General features: G+C 41.9%; 3 protein-coding genes and 1 long non-coding RNA gene across 6 annotated transcripts in view; all 4 read right to left on the reverse strand.

The window, feature by feature from the left end:
* Window positions 1-1,954: 1,954 nt before the first annotated feature.
* Window positions 1,955-5,641, reverse strand: LOC117903791. The gene is made up of 4 exons (XR_004649530.1): window positions 5,355-5,641; window positions 3,037-3,331; window positions 2,643-2,729; window positions 1,955-1,997 (listed from the first exon to the last, which is right to left on the reverse strand). It is a non-coding gene; the product is annotated as an uncharacterized LOC117903791 (long non-coding RNA).
* A 1,720-nt stretch (window positions 5,642-7,361) lies between these two features.
* LOC117902315 lies at window positions 7,362-8,219 on the reverse strand. The gene has a single exon (XM_034813603.1). It carries the CDS (start codon window positions 8,059-8,061, stop codon window positions 7,831-7,833), a length of 231 nt encoding a protein of 76 aa, XP_034669494.1. The 5' UTR covers window positions 8,062-8,219; the 3' UTR covers window positions 7,362-7,830.
* Window positions 8,220-11,215: 2,996 nt separating this feature from the next.
* The window catches only part of LOC117903898 (mannosyl-oligosaccharide alpha-1,2-mannosidase IA), a 72,629-nt gene continuing 58,354 nt past the window's right edge, over window positions 11,216-25,490 (reverse strand). For all 3 annotated transcript variants that reach the window (XM_034816402.1, XM_034816401.1, XM_034816403.1), the window contains 5 exons: window positions 13,145-13,757; window positions 12,833-13,057; window positions 12,624-12,762; window positions 12,302-12,563; window positions 11,216-12,225 (listed from right to left, as the gene is read on the reverse strand). In XM_034816402.1, coding sequence (XP_034672293.1) covers window positions 12,079-12,225; window positions 12,302-12,563; window positions 12,624-12,762; window positions 12,833-13,057; window positions 13,145-13,757 — 1,386 coding nt within the window. In that variant the 3' untranslated portion in view covers window positions 11,216-12,078. The remainder of the gene's footprint in view (window positions 12,226-12,301; window positions 12,564-12,623; window positions 12,763-12,832; window positions 13,058-13,144; window positions 13,758-25,490) is intronic.
* On the reverse strand, window positions 13,945-14,980 carry LOC117903899. The gene is made up of 2 exons (XM_034816404.1): window positions 14,837-14,980; window positions 13,945-14,764 (listed from the first exon to the last, which is right to left on the reverse strand). The coding sequence occupies exons 1-2, from the start codon at window positions 14,842-14,844 to the stop codon at window positions 14,128-14,130; spliced, it is 645 nt and encodes a 214-aa protein (XP_034672295.1). The 5' UTR covers window positions 14,845-14,980; the 3' UTR covers window positions 13,945-14,127.

Below are 25,490 nucleotides of genomic sequence, written 5' to 3' on the forward strand. Positions count from 1 at the left end.
GCATGCAGCAGTAGGAGCCGCAGCAGCAGGAAGGAGAAGGACGTGGAAGAGGAGGCTGGAAGGATAAACTTGTTGAGCTCAGGGTAGCACCACCACCCACCACTCACACACACACACGCAAACTCAGAGACACAGGCATAATCACACACACAAACACACACAAACAGACAGACAGACACACAGGCTTGCGTTAGCCTTGACTAGAACCCGCTTGAACCGTTTTACCCGCTTAACGGTTCACCCGTTGTCAGATTTATCTGCGGTTAAACACGGCACATCGTACAGTGGGTTGCAGCAGTGCACGCACACAAATCAACATTCATTTCCTTTTTTTGGTTTTATTTTTGACTGGGCGTGTACGAGGCGGGCTTTAAGGGCGGGGCGGGACTCATCATTCAACTAAAATGTTCTACAAGACAAGAAAACAAAAAAGAGAAGAACTAGAACAAAAACAGAAACAGAATAGAAACCAGGAAAGAAAATATGTTAGAACAACTCAAAGCAAAACATTAGCGGAAAGCAGAGCGAGCGAGAGATGGTGGAACGTGAAACGAAATCCAAATCTACGAGTACGTAACGGAACAGTCAACGGTATAACGGAATTTGCTTTCAACTAGGGGGTTCACACTAAGGGCATAATGTATGGGGGCCATGAAAGGGCAGGACAGGACAGGGCAGGGCAGGGCAGGGCAGAGGTTGCCAACACAACTACAAGACCAGAGAAAAAGGCACAGAGAGACAGATAGAGAGAGAGAGAGAGAGCGACACAGAAAGTGATGGCGGTACGGGAAGGTTGGGATGGCAGAGAGACAGAGAAAGACTTACTTCCTTACCTCAAAGTGTGTCTGATGTTGTTGTAACTGTTGTTCTTTGTTACTGTTACTGTTGTTGTTGATGTTGTTTTCTGTTTTCTTTGTGGGTTTATGGATGTTCGTGTTTTTTAGCTTAACGGTGTTTTTCTCTTTTCTTTCCTGTTATTTTCCTTTCATTTCTTTTGCATCGCTTCGCTTTGTGTTCATTTCGTTTCGTTTTCTTTTGTTTTATTTGCAATATTCTCTATAGGGCTCTCCCCTTTCAAAAATCGTGCGCGCAACGCGAAAACCGCAAAGCCGAAAGCCGATTCGTAGTCGAATTCGTATCCGTTATAATACCGTTAGGTGAGTGCGTTGAGTGTCTTATGTGTGTGTGTTTCATTCGAAAGAGGGAGATAGAGCGAGACGAGAGATGGATAACAGATTTCAGAGTGAGAGAGATCGCCGTACTATTCGAAGAATCTCTCTGTTTTTATTTTTTGTTATGGTTTCTTTTTGTTCTTTTTCCGATTTGATTATTTGTTTTTGATTCCTTATTTGTTTACAATTAAGACTGTTATACTATGGTATATATTTTTCATGTTGATGTTGATGTTGTTGTTGTTGTGGTGTTGAAAGACGTTACAATCAAAGAAGAGCAAAAGAAAGAAAGACAAACACACAAATTTTTCAATTATTAGCACTTGAATTGGAACTAAGTCTTATTTATAGCTCATTTCAGGAGCATAAAGCCAACAAATAATGTGAGCGAAAAAGAGTGCTACCCATCTGTCAAAAGTTCCAACAATGGGCATCACTTTTCCGTTGCATAGCGAACCAACGACTAGTTGGCATCAATCTATAACAATTTGTTGGCTTAAACCCTTCGGAAAAACGTTTTTGTTGTCGCCAAACAATTTTCATAGCTGCCGCTAAGAAAAATGAAAGAAAATTAAATAAAAATCATTGAAAAGAAAATGTTCTTATACTGCTGTACAATCTACTCGTATAAAAACGAAACAACTATCTCTTCATGATCCGTGGCATTGGCTCTAGGGTTTTTTATATTGAGGAGTTTTTTATATGCCTATTGCTATCGTTTCCTAACTACAATCAAATGATATATAAGTACGATATATATGTATACGATACGATATATTTACCTAAGTAATGCCAAAACGAAATGGGGTAATCATCTGCTAATGTCTGATTAGGTTACACAGGTAATACACGACAATATATAGAGAGATATACAATATATATATTTTTAGATATGTATGTTTCGAGAGGAGTCACTTATCAATTAACGTACCAAGACAAGGACACAGACATACAGACATATACGTACGTACAGATATATATATATATATGTAATATGATAATACAGATAGTACCAAAGATATAAAGAGAGAGGACTCATAGGATGGCCTAAGTCATACAGTGTTTCACGATAACCAAACATAAGGAAAAACAAGAAGAAAGTTCTTTACCCAACAAAAAAAACTCGAAACAGTATAAAGGACAATACGCTTCAGTCCCCTTCCCTTCCCAAGCTGCGGGAACACAGATCCAACAGCGTAGCATCTGGTGCTCAGTGCTGCCCATGCGGGGATTTGCACAGTGCTTCCCATTGCCCGTCGGGGAGGAGACTGATGGCTAGACTATTGGCTATAGGACGATTTGTCGTTCATATATCGATCAATCAAATTACATAGACACCGATGGACAAACAACAAAAATGAAATGGGGGAGCAGGTTAGAGAAGGAGGAGGAGTAGTAGAGTAGTTCTTAGTATTTAGTAGTAGAAGGGGCCAAAATGCTGCACTCGCATGCGAAAACCGTAAAACTCACTTGAGGAACCGCCGCCAGCGCCCGGTGGCGGGTAGGAGAACCAAAATTGATGGGCCAGTTTGGTGTGGGGCCCAACCAATGGGCTAGCTGTAAATAAAGGTTGATGTGCACATGTAACAATTTGTTTCTTTTGCTTACTTTTGTGATTGCAAGCTGGCGTTGAAAATCATGTGGACCAGACGTAAGCGTCAACATTCGAGTGTTCAAAAGAGGTGTGTCGTAATTTAGGCTTCCGAAAATGTATTCAAAAATATATTGAAAGCGAAAAATCTTTGCAGAATCTTCTTGCGCTCGACCCTCGTTCTCTCTCTCGAATTTGAATGATCATCCGCTCACACTGGTCCAATGATCCAATGCCTCGAAGCTACTCCGAAACATCCCCAAAAATACTCACCAGTAAATGAGTCTGTTGTTGGTTTTGCGTCACGGTGTTTCAGTTGATCGTTAGTCCGGAGATCCAAGCATGTGTCCAGTCACCGGCTGCGGCTAATTGATAATTTTTGTGGGGTTAGGCTTATTTTGCGGGTGAAAAAAAACAATCAATCATGCTAATGATTGCACTTCCGTTGCATTGCTGTTCGTTTCGTCTCGTTTCGTTTAGTTTGCTTGAGTTTAGAACCAGCTGAGCTGCTGGTCTGGTCTGGTTTGTTCTGGTCTTGGACCCTGGCCTTAGGTCACAGATGGGTTTACTGGCGAGAGAGAGAGAGAGAGAGGTAGAGAGAGAACCGAAAGACAAACAAATTACAGTTAAATTATCTCTGTCACAATTACGGCAACAACTACACACCCAAAAGCTATCAAACTTACTGACTTGCAACAGTGTATTCATGTGGCAAGAACGACCAACCACTTAAACTTACACACATATTTCTACATAGTATCTACATTGTACAATCATGCACCCATGCATGGAGGCCTGGGGCATGTGGCATGGGTGGCATCAGCCGCATACACTAGAAACCGCAAAATGCCGAATGTCTGTGGAAGTGGCAGTGGCAGTGGCAGTGGCAGGCATGGATCTGGTTAACCATTGCAAATCAAATGGAATTACATCAGAGAGACAGGGCCTGGCTATGGTACTAGTACCCACTCGTGGGTTAAGTGGATTCAATGGTTAATACGACAAGGCTCAAAAGAGGCCCGGAGATGAGGCACAGCTTTTATGCTCCGAGGCATGAAGCATGTGAAAATGGGTCAAAAACGTGACTCTTCAGCGTTATATGGAATGGGGGCGGCACAGAGGACCCTTCAGCATGTGTTGGCATATTTTATGGTTTTGAGGACCCCAAATTTAAAACGTTCAACTGCCTTTTTTCAAAAGACTGTGTAGCAAGAAACATGAAAATATTTCCGGAAAATGGATAAACTAAAGCAGAGGACCTTCAAATGCACACAATAAATTATATAAATATTTAAAGAAAGCATTCGCAAACACCTAAAATTATGGACTCATAAAAATTGAGAAGCTAAAATGTTTTTATTTGAGACTTTTGCCACAAATGAGCTTTATATCTCAGAAAATACATGTGTAAAGGAAACTTTAAGAACACACAAAATGAATAAAAAATGAGATTCAGCCTCGGAATTTTGAATAACTTCTCAAATAGGCGAGGAAACTATTTAGGAGGGCGTGCGGACCTCAATCAATTTGGGTCACTTTATCCGGCAAAGTTTTGTTTTTTTCCTGGGAACTTTTGGCCTCAAAGTTTTATCAATTTTATTGTTGTTGATTTTTGTTGAGTTTCGTTTTTCTTTTTGTTACCATATTCCGCTTCATTTCCTGTTCTTTTCGCCTCTTTGGGGGTAGCCTTTTCCAATTGGAAGTAAGTTTTCGGTAGTGTGGGATGGGGGGTGGGTGTCCTGGCTTAGCTTAGCTGTTACAACAACCATTATGAAATTTTATTGGACACACACACACGCCCATTCGCATGGAGAGCGAACGAGAGCACATGCAAAAGAACAACAACATAGAGAAAAGACTACCTCATTCACATATCATGTCTATATGGCCTTATAGACGCCCATTCTAGGAGAGAGGGGGCCTGTTGCGACCACAAGGAAGCACCGTTAATGCACACTAATTAGAGCCTGTTCTATTGACAGCTGTACATTTACGATACATGCATTTACTCTACATGCATGTGACTTTGCTTCGCGCACTTTTGCATTCACCCGCACCACACACACAAACAGAGGCACACACTGAAAAAAAAAGCAAGAGCAGCAGCAGCAGCAGCAGCAGCAGCAGCGCAATTACGTAGCTGCCAAAAGAAGAAGACGGGAAATGCAAAGGCAGCAAAAAAACAAACGGCATATAATAATCTTGAAACAAGTACATATGTACATGAGCGGGGGAGAATGGGAGGGAGACAGTGACAGCACAATTGGCACACGTCGCACTCTAAGTCTTTACCGTTACACACTGGTGTCCCTGTCGCTGCATCGCTGCTGCTGCTTGCAAACATTGCTTGCCCCGCACTGCTCCCACGCGGTTGCACTAGCTGCATCGCCACACACACAAACGCACGCAAAAACCGGAGCAGGACAAATCAGGACACGTTTTGGTGCGTGGGAATAGAACAGAATAGCACAGAGCACAACATAGTAGAACAGAACAGAACTGAACAGAACAGAGTAGCAGTGCACAACAGTGTAGAACAGAAAAGAACAGTGTAGAGCACACACCCACACACGTGAAAAAAAAAACTCAACTCGGACTCTCGGGCGGCGGACCTCTCGAAGGCGGAGCCCTTGCAATTTCTGGCGACTGTGGCTGCTGCGCTTGACTATGCGACTGTGGCTGCTGCTCCCATGTCCATGTCCTCGCTGCTGCCTCTGCTAGGCACACTCACTGTCTTTTGAGTGGATGCGTGCCGTGGCGGTGGCGGCTCCTCTTTCTAGCACGAAGATTGAAGATGCGACGGAGGAGACGAAACCAAAACGAAACGAAACGGAGCGGAGCGGTGCCTAGAGCACATGACGCGAACGAACGAACGAACGAACGCAGCAAAAGAGCTTACACAGAGAGAAGAGAGAAAGTCAACCAGCGCAAAAGAGAGCCATGCTTTTTTTTGCAAGCTGTTAAAAGCTTTTTGAAAGCACAAACATTGGAACAGGATGATGCAAATTGAGAGTGGGAGAGTGAGTGACGAGCAAAAGAGAGCAGAAAAAAGATCGAGCAACTAATTACCGCAGTGGGACCAGCATATACACATACAAATTTACGTATTAAAAACATATGCATATGCATGTACATATACATATGTATGTACACACAGTGCGGCAATAAAGTCTTCGCATTGCAGGCGGATATTGACGGATTTTCGGGTATATGATTATGAATTATTCTTTTATTTATGTAATTATTTATGAATTTATGTATGTATGTGCATACACATGTATATCATTTCGTTTACAACTCATACCAATGAACGTGAACAGTTAATGAAGATGATAATCATATACAAATCTCTGATACTAATAGCACACCCGCACTCCCACAGCCAGCCCTTCCAATTAATTCCAACAGATGTGTAAAATTAAAGCAGCATTACTATTGGCATGACCGCAACTGTTTGTGTGTACATGTTTGTCTGCATGTCCGTACATTTTTATGTACACATCTGCCTCTGCATTCGTATCTTTATGTCTCAGTGTGCGTCTTTTTTTGGGGGCACGTTTTCCACACCCCCAGATAACGACCATATCAGAAGATAAGCGTATAAAAAGCAACAATAAAATCATTAATAAGTCAAAAATACGGTAAATATACTCAGAGCACGTCAATTGAATATAGAAATGTGTCATTATTTATATAAAGTTAATTTAAGTTATCAAAATGCGAAGAGGGAATGATGTACATATTTGTTAAGCAGGAACACAAAGTGATTGACTGTAATAAGTGTGTTTTATTCGAACTCGCATTCGTTGACTATCACTCTCTCATCACGCGATAAGCCTTATATAGTGTACAGACTGGAGGACAAACATGGTACAGTCGATCAGTGATTGTACGCCATCCTCATCTAAGACACTCACTTTTTACTGCAAATAAATCCAGTAGGAGCTAAAGGGACATCCAAGGTATAAAATGAATATATGTATATACATATGTGCAAATAAGGAGAGCTCTAGGGCTACAACTTGTTAGAAACCACTGTACGCGGAGTGCATTTTTGCATGCGCCAGACAAATGCAGCGGAGGGCTCTTCTTTGCTTTCGCTTTCTTTATACATATGTACTCTCTACCACGTTCCAACGGTTTGTTGAACTTATCGCTCTCACTCTCTCTCTCTCTCTGTTCCTATCATTGGTGGCAAAGAAGCAGCAACGAATGTGCCAGAACGGACCACCAAAATTCAAGCCGCGCTGGTTCTGTCCGCCCCAGCTTATCGCACCTTTGTTTGTACAGTTTGACCTTGAGAAATTGATAAAAACAGAAACGAAACGATCGACTGAGAGCGAAACTGAAGACGAAAACAAATAACAAAGTCTGGGTTGAGGCCCAAAAATAATGAAGAAACAACAAAAACTGTGCCGCTGAGCAAGAACCCACAAAAACACACACACGCACTCACAGACTAACATACGCGTGGAACCCGTTTTGATACACTTCCAGAGAGTACTATAACTTGCAGCGAATGTTTGGACAAATGTTAGGAACAATGGATATGCAAGAGTATCAAAAGTTTCGACCCCCGAATGCAATGTCGTACCTCATGTTTAAAATGCGTCGTGCGTTTTATTCGTGCTTATTAAGATCCATATAAAATCGTATAAATTGTAGTCTTTAGCTCTAAATACAAAATGCTTAAATTAAAGCGAAAATTGGCACGCAAAACAGGTAAAAATAGAAACAAAAAAACATCTGCTTAGGCTTAAACAAAAAAAAAACTGAGTTTTCCCATTTTCTTTTTAATTAAGTTTCCAAAATGCACTTCTGGTGCCGCTGCACCACTGCCAAGCGTCTTCTCCAGCAGAGCAGAACTTTCGAGGGTTCAGCAACAGCAGCAGCAGCAGCAGCGGAGGGCGCTTCCTATCTTCTACTAGTGTCACATTGGAAGCGTCTGAAGTGGATGATGAGTATGATGGCGTTGAAGGTGGATTATGGTTAGCAGTAGATGGCGGATTGTGGGTGGCTGGAAGGTGAGCCGAGCTGGCCGGGTCGGTTCGGTGCATTGCCCTCCCGTTAGTCCCGGTCGGAGTTGTTGCCCCCCTCCTTGCCGCTCGCCTTGCACTGCAGACAGTAGCGATAGGAAACTGGCTCTGGTGGCTTGTTCACCGCAGCGCAGCCTTTGGCGGCGCTAGCGGCTCCGCCCATGGAGTCGAACGGATTGGCCTTGGTGTCCACCGGACTGATGGGGAAATGCTGCCAGTGGGGGCAGGGCATCTGCTTGGGCGGATGAATTGGGAAGGGCATTCTGCTGTCACTTGCACTTGCAAAAAAATAAACACTGTCACTGGAAGATCAGGGCTTTCCTTGAGATGCAGTGGGAGCTGGGAGCACTGTCGCTACTTCTATTGGAGTTTTGCTGGCGCTCTCCTCGAACACTCGAAACGAACTGTGCGGTTCGCTCGAAGCGACGCCGCCATTCGCATCAACAACCAAAACAAAAACGGAACGCAACGCTCGGCACAAGAGTCGACCTGCAGATACCCTGAAAGTATGAGCGCGCAACTGCAGTTAACGGAAAATCAGTCTAAGCAAACTCTCTCGCTGCCTCTCTGAAAATCGAGGGTGGCAAAGCAGCCAGACAACAAAAACGAACGCAGAGAACCCAGCTGTGCTTGGTTGGGTCTGGTTTTGTGGGCTCGGCCATTGTGAACTTTGATAAGGTGGAGATAACCACTCTCCAGAGTTTTCCATTTCCATCGTGCTCAGGCTCTAAATCAAATTGAGAAACCTTTGCGACACATCACCTAACATCGAAACACCTTGCCTTGGTCTAGCCAACAAAGGAGCAACAACAACCAAACAGAGAACCCCAAACAGGCACCGGAGAACACAAAGATAGCCAGAGAGCGAGAGAGCGTCACGCGAAAGAGCAAGGCAATGGAGAGACCGGTCTCTGCTGTTCGCTCTCCCTCTGTTTGCCTTTGTGCAAGCGATTTTTGTTGCAAAATTTTCGGTATCGCGGGCGTGGAAAGTGGGCGGTGGTGTGATTGCAGTCCGTTTTGCAGTTCATTTTATGTTTATGCTTTGTTCCCGATTTGCCATTCTCCATTCCGTGGACAGCAAGAGCTGTTTTGATGCTTACGGTTGGACTTCGAACGGCAATTGGAGAGATATGTACATTTGTCGGGAATTAACTGGAGTGTGTAGGGGGACAGGGTGACTGTCTGCCGGACTCCCTTTCCGGGTTCTCTCACTTTCCTTTGTGTCTTGCCTTTTGTGAGAAGTTTGTTTATTAAGTATACGCACACTTCAACATATACAGGGGCATACATGTAGCTTAAGCACGCACTGTACAAATGTAAATACATACATATATGGGTTGTCGGCCCATTAATTGAGCACGCGAATTGCTTTGAGTGCCCCCTTATATGGCAGTTATGTATTTAATTGTGTACTCCAGGCGGAGTCCATTGATTACTGACGGACGTTGTATTAGTTAAAGGTAGACAAGCTATTGATGAACTATCATTGAATGTGAAGATAAAGAACAGTGCGGGTTGAGCATTTGTATGCGCAACGAGAAATTTTTGTACAATACAATTCCAAGCCAAGGAATTAAGCATTATACGGAATTACTTTTTATTTAATGTGGACTTTAATACCACTTCGATTGTACATGATACAGAGGCGTCAAAGGGTTATCTTTCAAATATCTTTTTCATCCAAGCATCTCTATACAAACACTGAAAACTGTACTCAAAAAAGTGTGTAATTGTATTATTCCTATCGGTACAGTAAATAAACTGAAAGTTATATAAGCTTTGAATGCATCTTCAATTTCCTAAGTATTTGCTTGCACTTGATCCCAATCTAAACTCAGCCTGACATCTCTTCATTCATAACCCCTGCGATGGGTAACAAATCTGTGCTCAAATAAATAACTATCAATTTTAATATCCAATATCCGTTCAATATTTAGTTAATCATTAGATCTTTATTAAACTTATGCTTTTAATCCAAATACAGATGTAACCTTCAGCAGTCGATTGACTGCGGATTTATGTATGCAATCCATTCATGGTCATGCATTTACATATTGCCACTCGAATCTTTATATTGTATCGCATCGTCCCGATACATACATACATATGTACATACATATACCATGCATAATTATTACTAATATGTGTATATATCATAATACACATGTGTATCAATCGCCTCAATTCTAATTTGATCTAAACAAAAAAAAAATTGGTGTTAAGTCTACCATTATATTAATTTAAATAGTTTTAATTTACTTGTGATTTTTGTCCTGTGTTAATTTTTAATGCTGTCATTTACACTCTTCTTAGATTTTCCAATTAAGTGTTTATGTTTTTACTTTTTCTCGCTATTATTTATTTAAAACTATTTCAAGTTAATCATTAGGTGTCCAATATCAAAAGGGTAATAACAACATTTAAAGAATATATTTTTGAGATTAAGTTTATTTGTTTTTCATTTTGTTTTTAGTTATTTTATGATACCTTTAATTGTTTCTCAGTTTTTCATTTAATTTGGTGTTTTCATAAAATGTAATGATTTATTCAGCTTTAGTTACAAACTTGTTCTAATCACTTTGCTTGGTGATTTTTATAATCTGTTGGTTATTTTTATTAAGATTCGATTCTCTTTAGATCATTTCATTTCAATTATTTCGTTTAAAGCTCGTTTTTCAACTTTTAAATTTACATTTCGTTTTAACAATTAATTGTTCACCTTTCAATTAAAATTAGTGTGCTTCCTTTAAATTGATATTTTCTTGATCTTTCGTCACTGTTTTTGTCTCCTTTTCTTATTTTTAATTGATGTGTTTAGGTAATCTATTTGTTTTATATTTTACTTGGCTTGTAATTAGTTGCTTTTATAGTTTATTATTTCTGCAATTGTTTCAATATTTGTTTGTTGCTATTATGTCATCATTGGAATTAATTGTTGTCTGTTTAAATCACCTGCACGAAAACTATTCAATTACTCATCTATAAAGGTGTTTTGTGTGTGTGTGTGTCTGTCGTTAAGGCCTATGATTACAATTACAATTACAATTATCATGATTAAGATTATAAAAACCTTTAAATTTTGTTTAAAAATTATGTTACCATTCTCTCTGCTCGTGCCCTTGTATAATTAGTTTACTTCAACAATTGCCTACGTGTTATTTGATTTAATTAAATACAAATATAGAGATATACATACACTATATTTATATGTATTATATTTAATTTACAATTCTATTCGTTTGATGTTCTGGATTTAAGGTAATTTGCGTTAAACTGTTGCCCTCATAAAGTTAGCTAGTTTCTATATCATATTCTGTATATTATTGAGTCTAAAAAATAAACGCAATTATGTAAGATTATATTTATATTTTATGTATATAAATATCAATTCAATTTTCTTATGATCTTTTATTTTACTGCTCATTTTTATTTTCATCCAAAGATGCCTTTCCTTAATTTTTGCGAGGGAAAGTGAATTATTTACAAAACAAAGTTGGAAATTAGAGCAAGAAAAATGCCTGCTAGTTGTACATATGTACATACATTTATCGTACAGTAGAAAAGATATAGTCATAGATCGAGAATTGCGTGTAGAATGATTGAGAGAGTTAGATACGATTACTTGTACTAGTCTTTCTAGTTAGTTGGTTAGAGAGAAAGAGCCTTGAGAGTGCAAGGTAAATCATAATTAGAACACCTGAGTTTAACATTTATATATGTACATATATGTACATACCTTGTATACATACATATATATCGTTTTACATATCAATGTTTTTAATATCAAGAGTTTTTTCCTACATCTACATTATTATTTATCATTTATCATTAATCATTTATCGTTCATCATCTTTGTTTTGAAATTGAAAATGTTGTTGGGGTCTTTGAGGCCCACTGTCAAATTTGCTGATAGAGATAGAGATTAGAATTGTGTCTGAAGACAGCTACAATTTAACTACGATATAAGTATATGTAAACGGATACAATAATTTAGCGTTGATAAATATGTTACATTGAAAGTTTTTTCTCGTTTGTGTGTGGTTTGCTGTGTGCCTGCTAAAGATTACATTTTCATTTCATTCCTTTCCTTCTTTTCATTTGTTGCCTTATACAGTTGTAGTTGTCATTACGTTGTAAACTAGCTTAAAACTTAAAAAAAAAACAAAAAAAAAGAAGAAAAAAAAGAGGAGGTTATATGCACTTTTATAGTACATATGAGGAGCTAAGTAAAGTGCATTGCTATAGACAAGAGCAGCAGCTGCCAGTAGTGTCGGGCCTCTTATGAGGCATTCGAGACGGGCAGCGTAACGGGCGCCTGACGATAGTACTGATTGGCACCCTTGATGGGCAGCGGATGCGCCTCCGTGTTGAACACCCATTCGTCCAGCGGCAGTACCGAATCATCCGAGAACAGCAGGTACAGATACTAGATACACAGATACAGGAAACAAGATAATCATTGGTTTAAGCTTCCTCATGTGGTGTTTAATTGTGGCTCGAACCTTTAGTGTTTCGGCAAGGAAGAAGCTCTGTTGCACATCATCCTTCTGTGGCTCCTGCTGATAGACATTACGCAGGCCGCAATAGCCATGTGGTGTGCGGCAATGCTTCTCCAGTGCCAGCACCGCCTCCCAGCCCCAATCGCGATACTTCTGATCGTGCGTGAGGCGCCACAGCACAAAGTAGCTCTCAAATGTCTCCGGACGCAGTATGTAGTACTTTTCCTGTGACCGCAGTGCCCGCGCTTCCACAGCATCGCTGAAGCTATACGAAGAGATAGAGATTGCTGCTGTGGTGTTTGAACCAAAGATTTATTGATCATACCGGAATGCTTCCGGTCCCAGTTGTGTGGGTGCTCGTATGTAGCTCTCGTGGCAAGTGTTTGTAATGCCCTTGCCCACCTCCATGTACTTGTCCCGGTGCTCGTTTTGGCGTGTGGCAGCGCCTAGGGCGAACAGGCCGCCTGGAATGGAATTAAAAGGGTTAGAGAGTTCTAGGCGTGGCATCCTCGTGTAAATCGATTCAAAACTCACCCGAAAAGCATGCCAAATGATCCATTTTATGCTCCAAGCGATCAAACTTGAGATCGGACACATACGTCAGTCCATTGGGGCTGGTGCGCACCATTTTATCCATGATGGCCACCATTGCCTCGTCATACATCTCGCGCGCCTCCTCATCCGTTTGTCCCGACTGCAGCCAGGCCTTCAGCAAGTACTCGTAGTAGCTGTCCCCCAAGGCGCCCAGCGACATGTGAACTGCAACAACAGAAACGGTCAGAGATCAGAGAAGAGAGATCAGAGAACAGAGAACACTCCAGTGAGGAGTAATCCACTCCCACTTACGTTGTCCCCATTTGCCCGTCTTTGGATTGAGAAAATTTGGATACAATCCCTTTGGCTTTTCGATTTCCTTGAGCACCTGACGGATGGTCTGAACACGTTCGCGGTACAACGGATTGCCGGTAATGTCACTCAGATAGGCAAACTCCAAATGCAGTGTGCCAAATTCCGAGAGGATCGAGCTACCGCCCGATGCCCAGCCATAGTTCTTGGCCACGCCGGACTTTGTGTTGACCAGGGCATAGGGTATGCCAGTGGGCGTTTGGAAGGCAGGCAGCAGCTTGTCGGCCACATGCTGTGCTTTCTCCTTGTACAGCGGATCACCGGTGAAGGCGTACAGGGTCAGCATGCCGCCCACAAACCGAATGTTCGTCTCAAACACGCTCAGCTCTGCACTGATGTTGTCCAGCGTGAATTTACGCTCAATCCAGTCACGACCCTCCCGATACTCGTTCTCCAGCCCCATAATGTACAGCGTGTCCAGGCCATCGACAATTGTGGCACCCAGATCATAGGATCCAAATATGCTGCCCGAATGCGGACGCTGCGACAGCGGACGCAGCTCGTTCTTGCCCCAAGCATACAGCTTATAGTTGCGCCAGGCATGCTCCATCATCTGCAACACAAAGTGATAAATTGCAGATTAGTTTTGGGTGAAGAAACTTTCTTTTATTTCCACTATATTTAATTGATGTCCTTTCATTAGGACAAGAACACTGCGAGTGGCCAATATCGTATACTCGAAGGTGGAGTAAAGTCTTAAAGTCTCTTGAGAGCTTACCAATGAAAAAAACAAATAAAAATACTTTTTGAAAGCTTTCATTAAACTATTGATAACATTAAATATTCTTCCATCAAGATACTGATACACATCTGTTAGGACTTTTCAATTTTGGCACAATTATTAAATGCTGTTCGAAATACTGTTGACTGTAAGAATGTACAATTTTGATCTTGAAAACTGAATCTGGCTTCTGGATTTCTTTTTACTTTCGGGAAGAGCGTCTGGAGCGACACTTAGATTCTCCTCTAGGAACCTTTGCCTTGCGGGAGGGGCGCTTCGAGGAGCGCTTGCGGTTTCCAGCTGTGGCCTTCCCCTTGCGCTTTAAGACTCCTCCTGTGGCCTTTCCAGCGGTCTTTCCCTTGCGGGGAAAAACGTTATAAAAAAAACCCCAAAAAAGCTGCCAGCGGGAGTCTTTAGTTTCTTTCTGTTTTTCAAGAAGACCTGCAGTGGTCTTCTTCTTCGAGCAGAGGCGCTTGAGGGGCTTGCGAGATTTACCGGTAGATTTGTCTGCGGTCTTTCCCTCATTGCCCTTGCGGAAAGCAGTGACTTGATTTCGTTCTGTTTCAATGGCTGGTGGCATGGAGGCATCCATCTGGTGGGCCTTTAGCTCGAATTCGGTCTTCCGTGTGACTGGGAGGACGCAGTAGGAATTGTTGCTACTTTGTTGCAGGAAACCCAGCTCTAGTGCTGCATCCAGTGTGGCCTTGACGCTGAGACGCTCCTGTGTGGTGAGAGGACGTTTCTTCATTTTTGCCATCAACTCCATCACAACCTCATAGGAGACGGGCACGCCGACACTTTCAATGAGTTGACACACTACTTGGCCCAACTGGTTGAAGCTGTTGGATGTCCAGGGATATTCCACGGATCAGGTAAAACTATTGGGTCACACGGCTAATTTGAATTCTCACCTCGACATGTTGGCTGGACAATCCTCTTTTATTTGGTTATCACTTCACTTAAAACTGAAGGAATATTTCTTTTGAAATACAAACAAATTTCTTGCAAAAAAAATTCCGAATATTATTTGTTACAAATAAATAGAGAGATGTGTTCAGCACGAGATTCAGCTTATAACTAAAATCTAAAGGGAAAATGTACGAGTTTAAGCATGAAAATCTACCCCAGCCTACTTTGACTTTGGAAAAAGTTGGAATGTTTGTGGGAGAGTACGAGGATGTGCTCGAATAAATACTTGTTTGATAGTACCAGCCTACTTTAATCCGGAAAATAGGGAGAGTTGGAAAAGGTTTGGGGTGTACACCACATAAGGACATGGTAGACTTTTAAAATATACGAATCTCCGACTTGTCTTGTGAAAGAAACATATTAAGAACATATTCACCACGCACCAACCACAAAGTGCTAAACAGGCACAGAGCTAGAGCTCTGGTTCCCGAAGCCGTCACCTTCTACGTCACCTAGGACCATGGGGCTATCAAATAAGCAGCACCCACTCTGCGATCAGTTTGTACAAATCGTGATCGAGTCTTCGTCTTATAGATGCTCTCAAAAAGACTCTAAAAACGTTATAAAAAAAACCCCAAAAAAGCTGCCAGCGGGAGTCTTTAGTTTCTTTCTGTTTTTCAATTAAGTTGAAGTCATTTATTCGCGGCACGCAGCATGCCACAAAGATGGCAGACCACTGTCACAGTCGCTCTCAAAGTGTTTGTTGGGTCTACATTTTGGACTCTCGAAGTTTTACTTTACTTTCAGGCTGTGGCCTGCTGTTGCAGTTGAGGCCCCGAAAAATATTTGTGGCATGCAAAACTGTGCAATGGTGTGTGAGTTTGCGTGTGTGTGTGTTATATGGCTTCTGCACGCGGCGGTTCTTTGGCTCATTGGCCATTTTGCATTTTACCCTTTATTCGCATCCGTTGCCACACAAACACACACACACACACCAGAGAGTTGCATGGTGTGCGGCCTGCCATAACATAATTTGGCATTGCATACTCTCGAGTGTCCTTCTTCTTCGCCCTCTCTGTGTCTCTCTCTTTCTGTTCCTGCTCTCTCTCTCTCTCTCTTTAGCTCTCTTATTTCAGTCTTCCTCTTCGCTATTGCTTCCTGCATTGCTTCCTCTCCTTTTTTCTTTGCTTTCTTTTAGTAAAAAATTAAATTACGACCACACGACAAAGCACTCAACACGGACCATGCACTCTGCTCCCTGCACTCTGTCTCTTCCTCGCTCTATCACTTTTTATGCGCGCAAGCAAATGGAGCAACATAGAGAGAGAGAAAAAGGGAGAGAGAGAGAGAGGGAGAGAGAGAGAGTGAAAGGAGAAGCTTCTGTTGGAGCAGGGTCTGTGAAGTGTCTCTGGCTGTGTGCATGAGGAGTACAGCAAATATTAACAATTTTCCCGGTAATTAATTAAAGTCCAACGCGTTGACATAAACCCCGCAACTAAAACCCTTGCAAGACCCGCAGTCACCCCAACCGCCACCCCCACTTAACCCCATAAAGCCCACTTGTACAGTTTTGGCCCAAGTCTTTAAGTTTTCTTGGCCTTTTCCATGGCCTCTGTGGGCTGTGGGCTGTGGGCTATGGGTGTGTGTGTGTGCGTGTGTATGTGTGTGTGTTATGCGAGGCACATGCCACATTAAAATCTTGTTCTCTGTGGGGTTTATGGTTCATGGTGTTAGGGGCTTTGGTGTACATTACCACCCCGCCTGGGTTCGGGGAATTCATTTACATTAATTGAGAAATTGTTGTTTTAAATAATGTATTAGTGTGTTTTTGGGTGTGTGTGTGTGTGGCATGGCCACTACTATTCAGTGGAAATTTAGGCAACTTCGTAAGAAATTTTCGCATTTTGCTAGAAGAAAATTTGCACATCGAATTCACCTTCCATTTTTCTAAAATAAATATTATATGATTAACAATCTTATCCTTCTTCATGGTAGATCCGAAATTCTGCATCCTATTCTCATTATTCTTGCATGTTCTTTAGGCATGTTCATCCTAACATCCCCATGCTAGTTCGTATTCATTTGAATTTGCATCCAAAAACCTAATTACCAAACATTTCATTTGCCAATACTCAACTCTTATCGGACACGAGAGTGAACACAGGACCGCACAGTCAAAACAACATTTATCCTTGGACAAGACCTTTCTAGTCCACAAAAGCCCCCACAGAACCAAACCCACTTGCTGACCACGAAAAGCTAAAGTCAATGTGAAGGTCGAGGGCCTGCAGGGGTCACTCAGTCACTCAGTCAGTCACTCAGTCAGTCAGTCAGTGAATTGTCTGTGATTCGTGAGTGGATTTAGTGATAGGTTGGAGTGGGATGCGATGGTCTGCGTTCGTGTTGGTGTGATTGAGAGCAGCCAAGCTACTGTCAACTGAATTAAAAGTCGAAAAAAATCACATTCTGTGCGTTAAAAGGAATTTCAAAGCGTGGGCATGGCAATGAAAAACTTGCTTGCCATATTGCATTTAATCATTTTTTGAGTTTGCAATTCAAGCGATGATGATCATCTAAAACTCTTTCTGTGCATCATGCAAGAAGCAGTCGCAGCGCATAGATCCATAAAACTATTCGTTTTACTTCTTTTATGTATAATTTTCATTATCCAAGCACTTGTAGTGCCCTTTTCTTTGCCATTATTTATGTGTTTAATAACATAACGTTTCATTGAGTTTGAAAGAAAATGCTACCATCTTTCGCAGGAATTTGTATTTCTGGTGGTAGAATGGATATACTCAAAGGAATGGCGACCCGAAGACCCAAAGTTATCTAACAATTTGAAGCTTTGACAATTTGTTAAAATATTTGCTTGTTTTGGGTGGTCATATTTTAAGGCTTGATCGCATTAGAGGCATATTGTTTTAATAAATATAGCTACTAATCATTTCAATTGATCAGTTCTCGAGAACAAAATTCCACAAAAGTCAACAGTATTACGATAATTTGTATGAATAAATAAAGCTTATTCCTTCTTCATCTTCTTCGCTTCCTCGGGTTCTTGTCATCACAAAAGTCAGCAGCATAATTTGCATTCCTTGCGAAACATAATTACCCAACTCTTATCGGACAACAGAGTGAAGGAGGAACCACAGTCAAAACAACATTTATTCCGGGACACGACCCTTCTAGCACGCAGTACCCTCCGAACCCCCCGAAAGCCAACAAACAATTGCAATGCCATTGCCAATGCCAATGCCAAGGCCAAGGGCCTACTGAACGGGTCAGTGAGTGGGTAACTGATGGCACGAGTGAGTGAGTGAGAGAGCAGCCACTGCTGTCAAGTGAATTAAAAGTCGAAAATGTTTACAGGCCGCAAAAAAAAGACTTTAAACGGATTACAACTACTGTCAGAATTCAGGACATACAGCCCTGCCCCTTTCCCTGGCACTCTGTATCTGTATCCACTGCAAAGGGAGAGATGATGGTACATGGATGATGGGGCAAATGGCAGTGCAGACAGTGGTGGGGCAAGGCAAAAGGTCAAAAGGCGTTGGATTGGAACAAAGTTTTGAACATCTCGTTCGGCTTCTGACTCTGCCTCTGACTCTGTTCGGCTTTCCTTGCTGGGATTTAATGAGCCACAACACACAGATTGATGGGCATACCAGTGGGAATGCTAAATAGCAGGCGGCCGTCGGGGCAGAGGCAGGAAACCTCAGGGCAAAATTGAAGAGGAGAGAACGAAGCAACAGGAGAACAGGAGAACAGGAACGAGGGCCCGGACAATGTACAGCAGTCTACAATTAATTATGACAGTATTATGAGCTCCAGTTGTACCTCTGTCTAACAGTTTCATTCCCTGGCCTTTAGCTCAAATATGTAAATTGTGACAGATTTCTGTGATTTTTGGCATTTATATTGGATGGACATGCAGGTCAGTAGCTAAGTATCAAATTTTTCTGTCAAGGTCAAGGTTCTCTGCTTAGAGTGTGCGAGAAGTGGCGTCCGTAATTCATTTACATTCATTGAGATATTTTTCGGTTTAAATATGAGACCACATTCGACTTAGCTCAACTGCGAGAGCAGCAAAAACTCGTCATTTATTTTATGCTTATTTGAGAGCTAAATAAATAGATACACACATAAATACCTCTTGTAGTCCTTCTACCATATTGGGAAACATTTTTTAAATCGCACTCTAAATACTCGAAATGCTGGGCTCTTTTTGTATTGTATTTGGTATTTTAATGAGCTTTTACTTCCTTTCATAGTTAACAAAAACAATCAATAGGTACAACATTTGATCAGTTCTCGTGCTCACAAAAATATAACTGACCAAATACAAGAGCCATCAAGGCTAATCAATTAGTGGAAATGTTTAAATATTCAATTGAAGACTTCAAATGCGAAACGAAACCACTTATTCAACAACAAAAACCAATTCATTATTGATACATTAATTGATTTTCAAGCAAAAGCGAAACCGATACCGAAACCGAAACTCAAACTGAGTTGGCAGCAGTTTAAAGGATGGAAATGCTGCCCTTTAAGTGCTCTTTAAACGATCCACTAAGCCAAGCAACAAGCAGCGAGTCTCTCAATCATTCAGTCTGACTTATTTACGGGTGGAAATTGGTTGATGGATTTGACTGATTGATTGAATAACTTCTCCCCTTGGTTCTTGTTTCACTCACTCCAAAATGCTGAAGGGAGGAGGGCAAGCGAGTGTGTGTGTGTGCTGGCTGCCTGCTTACATGTCTTCATTAAACATGAAGTTATATCCTGACAATGTGCAAACGTCGCAGAGTATACATACGAGTGTGTGTGTATGCACACGCCACAGGACCAGCAGCATACACTGGAATGCCAGCATGTAGGCGCGATACAGTGAACACACGTAGAAAGGACATTAGAACGACTCGTGACACGTTGGCTGCCCGCACACTGCCAGCATTCACTGTACCAGAGTTGGCTGTGTTTGCCTTGGCTATGTTTGAACATCGTTTCCGCAATGGAATGTGCCTGCACCCAAGAGCAGAGCTGAGCATACGAGAGGGAGCCGAGCAGCCAACATAGGAGAGTGAAAACAGCAGCGTTGAGCCTGCTGCCGTGGTAGTTTGAGGCACAACGACACTCGTCATGTGTGTCACAATGTTTGCCACATGCCAGACAGTCACCAGGTGGCAGCAGCAGCCACCAACCAGCAGCAAGTCAGCGAAGCGAAAATTTATGCTTCGCCACGAAAATTGAAGCCCTCCAGAGAGAGAGAGAGAGACCAGCCGCCCAGTCTTCAGTCCTCAGTCTCCAGTCGCCAGTTCCCAGCACCTTTATGTTCACACATTTCTTGGTACATTTCGTATACCCTTTGTTATTGTTTTTGTTGTGCTAGAGGCAAATGGAATATCAAATTAAAATAACACTTGGCCATGTGCCAGCAAAATCTGTGCAATTGTAATTGTTGAGTAATTTTAAAGTTTGCTCTTCTTCGATTTGTGGGATAAAATGCATGTGTAATCTGGGCCTGGGGCGCTTCCCTTAACGCAGGAGGTTATATTGTTTTTCTTTCTTTATTTTTAATTGAATATTTCATTTTTTTGCAGGTTTTAGAAGGATGGCACTGGGGTTTTTCCTGCCATTAGTTATAGCGCTTTAATATTTAATAATGGGCATTATCTTTTTAAATATTCCGAAGGGTATTGCTCGTCTAGTATTCCGGCAGTAGCCGTTGCCCGCCGTTGGCACACTTCTACGAAAGTAGTGGTGGAGGCATGCCGCAAAATGTTGGCACTCGCTGGAATTGTTTTTCGTCAGCCAGCGGCACGTGACTTTCGTCATTCAATTCATTTCGTGTCGTGTTTTCGTTTTCCTTTAAAAAGGCATTTGTTCAGTCGAGAAGCGAAGAAGCGAAGAAGCTGGAGAGAGTTGAGGAGAGCGAGCGGAGAAGGCTGCTCTCTCCTCCTGCTCCTCTCTCTACGACTTTCTTTAATGGCAGGCCCTGAGGGCCCGGCGATTTACGAGCGCAATCTTTACAGCCAAAAAATGAAAAGTTGAAATTGCTTTCACAAAGAGCAAGGCGGCGAGAGAAATTAAGAAAGAGCGAGATGGAAAAGAGAGAGCAGAGTGCTGAGAGAGGGAAGGGAAGGTAAGTAGAAGAGCGTGGCATACGGAAGGACTTGCATCTTTGGCTTTCCATAATTGAATAATCCAGAAATATTGTATGTATATCTTTCAATGCAACTTTTTGGCTGAAACTTTTTCCGCCTTCTCTTTACCCAAACAAAAGGCAGTGGAACAGCGAGCGAAGTGAGATAAAAAATTCCACCAACGGCCAACAATGCCAACTAAATACCAGCAAAATACACAAACAAATACAACAAAATAAACCTTAAAGGAGTAAGCTCGAAAAATAAAAGACCAAAAACTTCCTTCAGCAACAGAAGAACGTGGAAGCAGCGTAAAAGTTGAACCAAAAAAAAAACAGACAAAAAAATGTGTCTGAGGCCAAAGAGAAATAATTTGCTTAGGGCCATAAAATAATGCAAAAGACGAGCTTCCCCAAGTCCCACCCATTCTACACCGTCAACCAATCTAGTTTTCTTTTGCTTTTCCCCCCATTTTTCCCGCATCTCTGCACGGACTATCTGCACGCAAATCAGAAGAAATTCAGTTGCAACTCAAAGCATGGGAATACCCCTTAAAAGATTGTGAAGTAAGGAACTTTGGCACTTGATTTGACATCATATTTTATACGGAAATTATAATTTCAAGCCTCCTTGTCATGCAAGATTTCTATGCGAATAGACAGAGTCTTAGTCAAAGATCTTAAGGATGGATTCAAGAGATAACATTTCCGGCTGCTATATGCAGCTTTATGCATATGTATGTGTGTACTTCATACCAAAGGAGAATAATTATCTATAGCTAAAAAATATATCTATGGGAACCTGTACTTTTCAAGTCTCGAAAGCACTCCTATTTCCCGTATGCACAGACTACAGGGTATGTGTGGGGGATGGTGAAGTTGGGGGCGAAACAATTCAACTATTTGCATTAAGTTGTCCCTCTGGCTGCTGTGACTGTGCGGGCGTGCGAGCGTGTGGGCGTGGCGTGGCGTTTGCAAATATCAAAATATGAACTCAACCTTTTCCAAAGAGCAGATAAAGAGTTTGTGAAAAAAGCAGAGACACAGAGAGAGAGAGAGAGAGAGAGAGAGAATGCAGGGAATGAGTGCAAAGAGTAAACGGAGTCAAAGATTAATAAATTTTTGAATGCAACTGAAAGGGGCACCCCCTGGTCCTTGGCATTTTCTACCGTTCTACACGGTTACACTTTTCTCCTTTTGGTCTTGCCTCTTGGATCTCGTGGTTCTACTCGTTTTTTCCTGCCACTCCAATCATAACAATTTTCTGGTTCTTCTTTCATCTGCAAGGTTCTCCTCTTGGGTCTTCTCTTGGGTTTGCAGTCTGCTCTTTCATGCAGGACTGCATTTGTCTTTCCATTTCACTTCTTTACCTCTTACTCTTCTTCTATTCCTAGTTAAATTTCCATCTCCTGTTTGGCTTTTGTTGTTTTTATGGTTTCATCGTGGCACTCCTTTTATTTTTCCCACCCTTTCTTTTACTCTTCTCGTTCTTCATTCTTCATTCTTCATTTCGTTTTTACTCAACCGTTTTTCGCTTTTAATCTAATCGCTTTGACACTCTCCTCTCACCGCATCTCCTCTTTTTGCTTTCTTTCTCATCGTGCACTGCCATTCCGTGCCTGAAAATGTTAACCCCTTGGCGACCCTGTGCTATTGACACTGAAACTGCTCAAAACGCTCAAAATGCTGCACGAATGCATCGAAAGCAATGAAAAGCACACACACACACATACAGTCAGTGAAGCAGGGGTACAAAAATGCACACACACACTCAAACAAATCCAAGACCCAATGCCCGATTGGGGGACAAAAACAATGGCTGGAGCGACACATAACAGGGTTAAAGTCACTTTTAAAGTCTGTTTGCTGTCCATTGGTGTTGCGTGTGTGTGGGCACCATGCTCCCACGATCCATGCACCCTGTCAACGCCATTTGATGGCTGCACAGTGGTCTGGAGCATAACAGAAAACAACCGGAAGGTTGTGTCTCCAAACATCATTCTTGAAGCGGTTTGTTATGCCAGAACCTATGGAAGCCACAGAGCAAGCTTTCATTTTGTTTCGCTTTCTTTTGCCATGCACCACTGTGCGTGTCTTCTGTGTTTTGTTGGATGTGCGGCTCTTGTCGCCGGTGCCATCCATCCACTGGATATTGGCCATTTTTGACGGCCAGCTGAATTGGTCAATGTTACGCAGAGTCTGCCACCACCACTGCCATCCCCTTTCTCCCATTAACCTCTCTTTCTACTCTTACTTTCACCTTGGACAAGCGGCTCAGTTGTCCGCATTTGGCTTTTCAATGCTTTTCGCCCCTGTTCGATTTCCATTTCCATTTCCATTTCCATTTTCGCTGGCTTTGCCCATCCCTCTGTATTAATTTGAATGGTCAGTGGTTGGTCTGTGGTGTGGCTGTGCCATTGAATTTCCATTCAACGAGCATTGGGGCCTTGGTTGGCACAAGGAATTAGCAGAACAAATGGCTGAACACAATTCGATTATTAGCTGCCGACATGTGTAGAACACGAGAACCAAAACAAGCTAAAGAAATGGTAGGGGAGATGGAAAAAGCTGAACAAAAAGCACAGAGCAGGAATCGCCCTTGAATGGGCCACTGGGGTATTTTTTTCCCAATGTTAATCTCTTCAAGAGCACAAAACCCTTGGTAGCTGCCAGTCGCAAGTTCTCGCATAGATTCATCTATGTCAAATATTACACAAAAACTCTGTCGTTTTATGTGCTTCTAATATTTGTATTATATTAGTGCAGAGTGGATTCCAGTGCGAATCGCGGCACCAGACAATTACGACTTGCATTCTAAAAGGAAGTAGAAAAAAACAGTTTCAAAGTAGAAAAATAATTCTGTCGTCACTCTGTCTTTGATTACCAGCTTATAAACAGCTGATTACTGTACTGAGTGAAGTTGGGTGCGCCTCACCATATCGTGAAGTGTGTCAACGTTTGAGTGTTCAAGTCGTGGCATGTGCTTACACTTACATTTTTGATGGCTTCTCGCAAAATGCATTGCCAATGGCACGACATTCGTGTAATTGCAGTGAGAAAAATGGTAAACATAGACAAGAAATAAACGTTTTAGATGTTACCATATCTCATTTGCTATCCAATTAACTCGCAACCTTGTAAAATCATTTATAAAGCCAGCAGTGTGATAAAACAATTTGTTTAGTTTCACCCATAAGAACCGTGGCCCTGTAATATTATGGCAAACCGTTTACCCAGGACTCCTGCTCTTCGGAGCGTAGTTTATTCTAAGTGTCGGACATCAATCGAAGAAAACTCACCTGAAACGAGAGACAATGAATAAAACATTAGGATCACAAAAGGCAATGGCGGAGTAACAGGAAACAAGAAACTTAAATGGGCTAACATATTGTATTGTTCTCCATCCCCCGTGCTCTTCTTTTCAGCATTTCTCTTATCAAATCGAATGAGGGAAAAGAACTGCAATGCTTGAGCTGGGATTACACGTACTTATGTATGGTAGATATCTTCGTTTGTCTGTCCGGACAGACAATCACATGAATAAATTTATTCTCGCCAATCACCTGCAACATTTGCATTCAATTTTTGTACCCACTCGTTCGTTCGCCCCCATTCTCATTCTTTATCTTGTATTGAGATTGAATAGAGATAGATTGTATCGACATACATCCATACAGATATCATATCTCGGTGAGTGTGTGTTCCGGTTAAGAAATGTATCTACTTGTATTTCAAGCATGTTTAAGAATATTTCTTGCCAGAGGTCATCAGAATATGCATCAAGATTGCTTCACTTTTAGCAAAGAGTTTTCAAAGAAATTTGCACAAAAAGTTTGGGATTTTGTAGCGTACTTAAAGCTCTTGTTATCCCCTGAGCTCATTCCCAGTTTCCACTTTTTCTAAAGCCATCGATGGATGCCATCGATTTCCAACTATTTGTGGTAAATCGATTGCAATGCATTTAAAATGCTAATCAAATGGCAAATTTTCCTACTTGCTCTCTGTGACTTTTCTCTCCGTCTTTAAGCTGACTTTAAATGTAGGGGGAAGGGATTTTCTTGTACAGTTGTGTTCTGCTTTGCTGCTTCTTGCGGTAGTTGCCAGGGTTGCCATTATACCACTGCAGTTCCAGTTTCAGTTTTGCAATTGCAATTGCAATTTGTTTAGGCGCATCGCCGGGCCCAAGGTCTACTCTTTTTCTCTCGCTCTCTATGTCTTTCTCTGTCCGTTTCCATGGCCCTCTCTGTGTCTCCCTGTCACGACAACACGAGGCTTTTGAGCCGTGAAAGCGTAAAGCAATTGGCCAGAGTCCCCAACCCTCCCGCTCGGTTCTGAAGAGAGAGCTCCGCAGTGGCAGTGGAGGAGAGCCAACCACGTAATGGCAATTGTACAAGAGAAGGAGCCAAGTGAGCGTAATAAACGCCAAGATTTAGATCACATTCCCTGGATAAGGTGTGTGTGTGTGTGTGTGTGTGTGTGTGTTTGTGTGTGAAGGGGAGCAAAAAGGCGAG

The sequence above is a fragment of the Drosophila subobscura genome, chromosome A (assembly GCF_008121235.1).
Source record: "Drosophila subobscura isolate 14011-0131.10 chromosome A, UCBerk_Dsub_1.0, whole genome shotgun sequence".
Taxonomy (NCBI): Eukaryota; Metazoa; Arthropoda; class Insecta; order Diptera; family Drosophilidae; genus Drosophila; species Drosophila subobscura.